This window comes from Eurypyga helias, unplaced genomic scaffold (assembly GCF_000690775.1).
Source record: "Eurypyga helias isolate BGI_N326 unplaced genomic scaffold, ASM69077v1 scaffold13113, whole genome shotgun sequence".
NCBI lineage: Eukaryota > Metazoa > Chordata > Aves > Eurypygiformes > Eurypygidae > Eurypyga > Eurypyga helias.
Genome location: NW_010241956.1, coordinates 46,591 through 55,952, shown reverse-complemented (window position 1 = coordinate 55,952; position 9,362 = coordinate 46,591). Strand labels below are relative to the sequence as shown.

Here is a 9,362-nt window from a genome sequence, read left to right as displayed (position 1 = left end):
ATGGGCACCCCATATGGAAAGCTGGGAAAAGGCTTCCAAGCTTATGAATGAGCCCACACACATTCTGGGAAACAGTATGAATGCTGGTCATTCAGTGCCTCCGTCCTAGCAAACAGCGTCAGGCACACAAAATTTCCTAGGATGGATATAACTATACAGATGCAGCCAAAAACTGGGGGTTGGAACTAGATGATCTTTAAGGTCCCTTCCAACCCAAACCATTCTGTGATTCTAAAGGTACAGCGAAGCAAAGGTTGCCTTTGACAGTCACACCATCTGACTCCACGAGGACAAGGCAACTAAGAGAGGGGAAAAAAAAAGCAAAGTTTGGTGATAAGTTGGATGGCTTTTTCCACACCAGACATTTATCAGAACTGAGTTTCCAGCATCTTCAGAGACATGGGGGAACAGGTCCCAGAGACTTGCTCTGCTGCCAGGGAATTAGTCCTCCACAGAGAGACCTGCAGGGAGTGTTATCCTTCCCCAAAACTTCACGGCTGCTCAGCTGAAGTAATTCAATACCTTCAAAGAAGAAACCACAAAGTATTCATACCATGTCTCGATGCTACTTTTAGGCCATGCTGATTTAATTAACCTCAGTAAGAAAAGGTTGAGTCAGCAGATACTGTCACAATGGCCTAGTATAGCCTAGTGTCAGAGTTTTTCACACGGTTCTGACTGGCCACAGTCTACGTAACCGTCTGCCCTTAGTCTCTTCCCTGTTTCCCCACACATACGTACACCTCTGCCAGTTGTAAGGAAGAACGACCACCCCACCCCCGGTGTTCACCCAGCCTGTCCCTCCACTTGCCTCACATCCCCCTCCTGCCACTGGCTGTTCACCTGGCCGTCTTTTTTTAAGAGAGAAACGGGGTGAAGGAAGAGACAGTGTTAAAACGTAATTTCATTTGGGCTCTTCATATCCTACCAAGATTATTCAGCTTCCTTTCGGTCCATGAACTGAGCGTGTCCAGCCTGTTAAGCATCTTTCTGAGCCAAGAAGTAGATTAAGAACTCTGAAACAGCCTTGGCATGTATCTGAAGGAAACACAATGCTCGGAATTATCTGAAAATTATCCTAAATTTTGTAAGATAGTCAACAGCACAGATTTGTACCTACTCAGCATACAAAAAGGCAAATTTTCCCAGAGAAATATGCAGTAATACTTATTCGAGAATTACAGACACAGGAAAGTACCTCAGAAACTCCAAAAAACCCACACACCTGTAACCATCACATGTATGAATGGAAGAAAAGAGTTTTAAATAACATTAAAACTTTAGCAAGAGCATGTAAGAACGTCCATGTTGTGGCCAACTGAGTTTCAGCAAAAGCTATCACCTGCAATAAGCGACTGAAAAAAGACAACCATGAATTTGATGTGCCCAGGCTGTGAAGGATGACCAGCAGATACTGATTTTGCACATTTGGGAACTCGTGATGTTGAAAAACAATAATTCTTGCTGTGGAAAGCGTATCACAAACTACAAAATGACACAAATCGTGACATAACAATCCTAGAGCCACCTTTTAGAAAGCTTAAAGTACCAAACATCTCAAAGAAAACAAATCCACCAAAACCAAACCCACCACTCTAGCATTCACCAGAATAGTCTTGTCTTTACTGAATACGAAAGACAACACAAGGAAAGGAGATGGAGTGACAGTGGTTTCAGCTGTAGATCACAGAATGGTTTGGGGCTGGAAGGTCATCTAGTCCCACCCCTTCCTGCAATGAGCAGGTCCATCTTCAACTAGATGAGGTTGCTCAGAGCCCCATCCAACCTGGCCTTCAGTGTTTTCAGGGATGGGGCATCCACCACACCTCTGGGCAACCTGTTCCAATGATTCACCACCCTCACCATAAAAAAATTCTTCCTTACATCTAGGCTAAATCTACCCTCTTTTAGTTTAAAACCATTACTTCTTGTCCTATCGCAACAGGCCCTGCTAAAAAGTCCCCCCCGATCTTATAAACCCCCTTTACTGGATGGTGCAATAAGGTCTCCCCGGAGCCTTCTCTTCTCCAGGCTGAACAAGCCCAACTCTCTCAGCCTGTCCCCATAGCAGAGTTGCTCCAGCCCTCTGAGCATCTTTGTGGCTTCCTCTGGACTTGCTCCAACCGGTCTATATCCCTCTGATGTTGAGGGCTCCACAGCTGGACGCAGTACTGCAGGTGGGGTCTCACCAGAGCAGAGTACAGGGGGAGAACCCCCTCCCTCGACCTGCTGGCCACACTTCTCTGGACAGAGCCCAGGGCACGGTTGGTGCAGCCCAAGATACAGTTGGCAACGGTTTCACAGTGCTCTTCACAGCTTTGCCCCAAGGCTTCCACAAGAGGTCACTTCTGGACCTCAAACTGGAGATCCAGAGGGGAATGATTTCAGAGTGTTTATTCCAGATGAACTTGAATGAAATCTCACTGAGCACAAACAAATGACATTTAAAAATTGACGGCACCAGCACTAGGACCGAGGAAGCTCGTTTTCCTCAGGGTTTGTGTCTTGTGATCAGGCTGCGGTTGAATTTTTTTTTTCCATGGTTAAGGCATTTATAAACATTTGCTGCCATGTGGATTCCCTTTTGCTTAGTAACACACGAGCACATGAATGCCTTTCTTTACGGGATGTCTCTCAGGCTTTTCTCTCCTCACCCAGCAGGGCGTATTTTCAACAAACTCTTTGGAGCATTTTTTTTTTTTCTCTTTAGAACTTAGCCATCTGTCAAATTCATTTAAATCATCTGCAGAATTCTAAATTTCTGGTGAGGCTGGGGAGAGAGGAGAGAAACAAAACACGTGTGTGCCAAGTAACTGCCAAAGTCCCGTTCCTTTAGTGACCTGACTACAAACAAGGACAATAAAAATCATTAATAAGAGAAGCACCAGGTAATCTAAGTATGGACACAGGTAAACATAACATAGTATTGTTTAAAATTATTAGAACTATCTACCTTCTTTGTAAGGTCATTAAAAATCAGTGACTTGGTATGACTTCCTTCTTAGGACGAAGACTTGCCTCAGTTATGACACGGGGACTGGCATGTTTGAAGTGTCCATACGAATAGATCCCGGAGAAATCCCAAGTGCTGACTGATGAAGGATATAATGATTTGGACCAAACTTAAAGTTATGATTTATTACCGTTGGTTAAGTCCCTCTGAATTCACCGACAAAGAAAATTCCAGAAATCATCCAGTGCCCCAAAGCAACACAGTTAAACTGCTGCAACATGGAGCTGTTCTTTGGGACTCAGAAAAATCCAAAGTCTCTGATTACCTTAAATTTGCCACTCCACAGGTTTTTCCCAGTCATAAACTACAAGCAAATCATCAAATACAAAGTAGCTATGACAATTACCACACCGACATGTAGGTAATTACCACACTGAGTAGGCAGAGCACCCACATAACACCATTTATGAAAATCAACATGAAAGTGTTACGAATTATGAATGTTTTAATAAATGAATATAAATAGGTCACTTATAACTTTATGATAATGGAATTAAAACACAACAGTATCAATAAACATAGATTCTTTTATATATAAAAGTGTTGTTTATTGTAAGGAAACTTTAAATATAACCAACAATATTGAAAATACCGTGACTGGCATTTATGGCCTTGATTGTAGTTTACTGCCGTACAAGTTATTTCTAGCATTTTTCTTAATCACATCAAGCTAGTGCAAAATATAGGTAGCTTTTAGAGATTAAGCATACAGAATGACAAGAGTGTAGATTCTGGTTACCTGATATTTCCTTCTAGTATAACAGGCTTCTCTTTTTTCCATAAATCAAAAAGTACAAAGGCAAGTTATCATATGTGCAATTATTTATACCAGGTTTCAAGGTAAAAAAAATTACATTTGTAAATTTTGCTCAGACTGTATTTTGTTAGGATTCTGACTTATAATTTACACCATACTGTATGATATAAATTATATATTGATATCAAATTATATAATCATAATTTCATATACAGGTATGATTATATAATTGTCAGACCATATCACTAACTATAGGATAGTAATTACATCAACATACACAAATACATGGCATTAGAAAAGTCATTATCTAAGAAGGAAAGTTGTTATAATTCAGGTGTTAGAACAGGGCACAAGCAGCCTCCCTACACTTGTAGTACCATTTTGGCAGAACTACTGCCAATCACCATTATGTGCACTAGCTTTCCACGTACGTCAACAGATAGGTCAGTAAGTAGTCTTAAAACTGGACTGTGCCTGAAATTTCCAGTCACAGACCCTTGTAAGTAATGAGCCCTGTGCTCCTAATTAAGATGACATTCTCTCTCCTCAGTCTCAGAAGGTAACCCATGCTTATTATGGCTAAAAAGGTATTTTATGATGACCTACAGGTTTTTGAAAGCAGGGCATGTTAGCTTTAACACTGACATACTTTCTAGACTTGTGCAAAGCTTCTGAAGTATTGACCTTTCAAATTAAAAATATTTTTTTATGCCCTGATAAGGATCTTTCAAGGACAGGCTTTCTTTAGCATGGCTTTCAATATCAATCACTTCAGTAATTGCATCTGGTCTTTGATAGCTGAGATTAGACTGCAAGAAGAGAGATATACAGAGATCATTTCATCTGAAATAGGTACAAGATTTCAGAGATAAAAAAGGTGAGATCTAAAAAAAAAAATAGCTAGAGAACAAGCATAGATAGAGAAGACAAAATGCATAAATACAGAACAGGGGAGAAGGAAAAGAATATAGGTTATGTATGATTAGAGAGAACATGACAATGACCTATGCCTTTGCTTTTAAAGCATTAAGGTTAATTTGCCAGCTGTCCTCACTCTAGACTGTACAGAGTACATGTAACTAATAAAAAAATGCAGTTTATTGCAAAATATACAAGTCCTCTAAATTGCATAAGATATTACAATGTCGTGCTGAAACATGACATATAAAACAAAGAGGACTTTAAAACAAATTACAAAAGGTTAAAAATCAGATTTGGGTCATGAGCGCTACACAAAATGCATCGTCATGCTTTATCTTATGATTAGTCTCGTGATTCACTACATCTGTGATAAATGCAACATAAAATCATGACAACTGTAATAGTCAGAAAGTAATATCTACTGTATATCTTCTGTATTAATACATATAAACACTTGGTGTGCACTAATACTTTCAACATATCACATTCAAACTAACAGTCTTTCCAGAAAAGTTGTAACCTTTTGAAGAACAGAAGCTGGTTTAACAAGTTCATCGCATGTGGGTTTTTTTAAATCTACTTTTTAAGGAAATGCTGTGGTAAAGGGCTTGATTTTCAAAGGTGCTGTGCTACTACAGGGCGTCTTAATGCCAGATGGAACCAAAGCTAAGCACTTTCAAAAATCAAGCCCACAATTTATTGAATTCCTGTTTTGTTTACTAGTATTTCCACTGTAACAACTCCCAAAAAATACCCCCAAACCCACTCTTAAAATGCTTGGCATCTATAGGAAGAGAGACAATTTCTCAGTGGACTAACCACTACTGTGCTATATTCTCATAACAGGTCTTGTTGCTCCAATGTTTAGTTCATGCACTGGGATCGGCAATGTCCATGTTTGTTCCAAACAGAGCAACTAGCTGCTCTTCATAGTTTGCAATGTTTCTTTTCAGAATTTCCATACAAGGTCCCAAAAGCCTTTCAAATGCCTGCACATCCATAACTAAGACAAAAGGAGAGAGAAAGAGAAAACATAACGTGCTCGTCAGTTGCAGACACTGATCTACTGAGGCATATACTTTGTTTTTACAGAAGAGAACCACTTACCAGAGCAAAACCAAGATGAACCAACACACTGCTGTCTTGAGACTTCATAAATAAACCTAGAACCTGCTGCATTTCTTTCTTTGAAAACATTTTCATATTAAGATTTGTGTCCCCCAAGAGCTGCTGACGAAGTCTGGAGGGAGCGATTCCTCCACAGAACACAGTTTTAAGACACTCGAGATTTCAAGAAAAACACATCATTTGCTGATGTTGTCAGCTGCACTTGGGGTCTAACTTAGCTTAATTCCTTGATATTTTTACTTGCTTCTACCACAGTGGAAATTGTAATAAATACTTATTTCCCAAGCAAGCGTACGAAAAGTTGGAGATAGTAATTTACGTGCAATGTCAATGTGTAGCTGACTAGAACATTTTCTTTACCTGGTCACATGATCTTATCCTCTATAGTTCTAGCCAATAGTCCAGGGAGGAAACTTCACGCTTCAACCAGCTTCTAACCTGGTGGCCTGAAGTCTCTTGGCTCTTGAGAAAAGTTCAAGATCTCTGCTATTTGGGAAGTGCCAGAGATCTTGGCAACTCACCCATCTGGAGCAATGACAACCTTCCTCACCGCTGCCTCTTATTCCTTCCTACCGCTTTCATCTTTATTGCCTGACCAACTCTCTGGTTTTGGAGATAAGGATTTAAAAAAAAAAAAAATAAAATAAAACCTTTATAAGTAAGTGAGAAACTTTTTGGTTACTGGCTTGGTAATCATTCAAGAATGCCAAATCTGTCTTTGCAGTTTAAGGTTTTCCCATAACTAGACAAAAATATTTGGGAGCTAAACACCAGGCCATGAAAAGCACTGGATGCAAGGGGTTGTCTATGAGCGCAACTCCTGTGGTCTTTGCTTTTCCTGTGCTTGAGGCTACAGTGTGACAGAACGATTAAATTAACAGCCGGCAAAGACAAAGGATTTGTTAAAGCTTAAGTCATGGTAATAAAACAGAACAGGATTTTTACCACAGTTATTTCTTGGATGAGGGGCCCTCTACTGAGAAGAAAATACCTCTCTGCAGAGTATTAGACATCTATCTGAGAGCTATACATGGTTTGCAGCAATACTCTCTGTACTGTCCTGAAACAATTTTTACTTCCACGAGATCAGAGAAACGTTGAAGAACGTTTTTAATACCAGTTATTAATTGCAAATAATTTTTGCAGATAAATAATGTAAATAGGAATGCACAGTAATAGTTGATGTGCTTGAACAGTCTTATTTGGGTAAATGTAATTAACTTATCTTCTGGAGAAAGACAGCATTCACAATAAGAACCAACCAGATAGATTACTGTCATGGTTTAGCATGATTACGTATAATTTTTTATTAGATATAAAATATTGTTGAACAATACCTAAACATTTGACAGTGCCGAGAGCAAATGCAGAAGCAGCTCGTGGTTTGTTAGTTACAAGAGCAAGTTCTCCAAAATACTGTCCTCTTGAGCATCGAGCTATTTCAACTGCTCCGTTCTCTTCTACATCTTGTTTACCCTGAAATATTGGGTAAAAAAAGAGAGAGAAAGGAAGAGAGAGAATGAGAGAGAGATTTGCTGAACTCAGGATTGTATAAGCAAAATTGGTAACAATGGTAGCATTGCTGTTTAATACTACCAAGATTAAAAAATTCTCTGGTTTAGGGACGTTTACCTTCCTTGTCATTATAATCCTTACTTCTCCAGATTCCACAATGAAGAAAGAGTCAGCCGAGTCACCCTGTAGAAGAAAAAAAAAAGTGAATAAAAGAAATGTGACGTTTCCTTTTTAGTTTCATGGTAACATTGAAATATTTGAAGCTAATGCCTTAATATTTGCAGCTAATGCCTCAAAACTCATTTTTTTTACCTATTGCACCTTTAATGTGATCACCATACTCTAGACACATAATCAAAACAGCTATAACAACTGACGGCAAGGCCTTTTCAGTGGAATGACATAGCTGACTGTGCCTTGTACAAAAAGCAGAGAAAAAAAAGCTTTGGAAGATTTTACTCCTGTTTCTCCACCTTTGTGTTCCTTCCAAGGAATAATCTCCCTTACAGAGTTTCCAGTATAAAAAGCCTCCAAGGGCTATCTGACATCCAGTAATTATTTTGGGCAAGACAACCTCAGTTGCCTACCCTGAGGAGTCTACTTGCGCTTCCTTCTCCAAAAGATTATCATATTTTAACAACAAAACCAAGGTAAGTGTTCAGTGCTCCTTTTCAGAAGTAATAATTCTTTTAGAGTTTCAATTTCCTGGTATACCAAAAATGTTGACTCCTTTATTCATACCAACAAAGAGGGATGTTTTTCAAAGTAGCATAAGTGAAAAATTAGCTTCTGAAGCAACATAATCATCTCTCTTAGATACAAGAATCATTGGGTTTGTTTTGTCTGAGAAAGAAAAACAGAGTTTAAAAGTAGGTATTGTCTATAGATAACATGGTAATTGTCACCTACTGGAAAAGAAAAACTAAAACCAGAAATAAACCGCACCTGAGCAATGATTTGTTCTCCATCTTTGTACACCTTGGTGCCAATCACATCAACCACTTTTAAACGCTCGGATACCTTAATTTAAAAAAAGAAAACGTAAGAAATATTTTGTTAACGTTACAAGATTATATTTAGAAAGCCCTTTCGTATTTCTTTTCATGAACCTTTGCACAGAATAGTGTATCTTTGTTTTCCTGTTTTGATAATCATAAAAAAGGAAGAACTGCTCAATAGTGTTGCAGAGGGTATATTATCGTCTCAACAGCCAGATGTTTTGACAGAGCTTCCATTTTTGTAAAAGTCTGTATATCCCAAGTCTTCAAAAACTATTTTCAGAAAAACATGCATGTAAAAATATAGCTGTTAAATGAAAATATTTTGAAATTCCTTCAGTCATTGTTTAATTTTGTTTGCTAATGTCTAGTAAAATTAATCTTAAAGAAATGAAAGCAAAAGTAAAAAAATAGTGGGTTTTTTAATACAATATTTACAATAGTTCTTTATCCTGAAAATTTAAAAATATATATACGAAAAAGTCTTTCTCCAAAACAAAGGCATGCAAAATTTTATTGTGAGACAATTTGATTCCAAATGTAAGACCTGCAGAAGCAGAATCTTATCAGGTACCACTGATACAGCCATTACAATAATGCAATAGAAATCTTACTTCTAAAGATTTAAGGAATGGCAATGACTCAATAAAATTTTCATACATTCTTCTCTTTTTGGCATTATTTTTTACAATGATTCTTCGAAAAGTTACCCTGTCCTGTAAACACAAAGAGAGAAAGAGAGTTTATTAACAGAAAATAATGTGTGTGGTAGAAAATACATTAGAAATGGCTGAGTATGTTCAAATTACCCCATTTTAGTTTTCATTAATTTTAGCCATAAAACTAGCTGGCTAGTCTCTCTATAGTCAGTTGAGAAAAATTCCTCTAGAGGTCAATCAAGAGCTCCTGAAGTTAAGTTGATCTGATTCAGGTCGTGGAAAGCTTCTCTGCCCTTCTGCAGAGTTTACACACAGAGTGCAGAGAGTTTACCTTAAACAGGTGGGCTACATAATGAACGCTGAGTGGGTTA

General features: G+C 38.3%; 1 protein-coding gene across 1 annotated transcript in view; it reads right to left on the bottom strand.

Annotated features, from left to right (window-relative positions):
• Positions 1-5,434: 5,434 nt before the first annotated feature.
• Positions 5,435-9,362, bottom strand: part of PRKAR2B (protein kinase, cAMP-dependent, regulatory, type II, beta) — a gene marked incomplete at its 5' end in the record, with an annotated part of 22,633 nt that continues 18,705 nt past the window's right edge. Inside the window, 5 exons of the mRNA XM_010148917.1 lie at positions 5,435-5,694; positions 7,157-7,295; positions 7,452-7,517; positions 8,280-8,354; positions 8,947-9,048. Of these exons, the coding sequence (XP_010147219.1) occupies positions 5,561-5,694; positions 7,157-7,295; positions 7,452-7,517; positions 8,280-8,354; positions 8,947-9,048 (516 nt within the window). The remainder of the gene's footprint in view (positions 5,695-7,156; positions 7,296-7,451; positions 7,518-8,279; positions 8,355-8,946; positions 9,049-9,362) is intronic.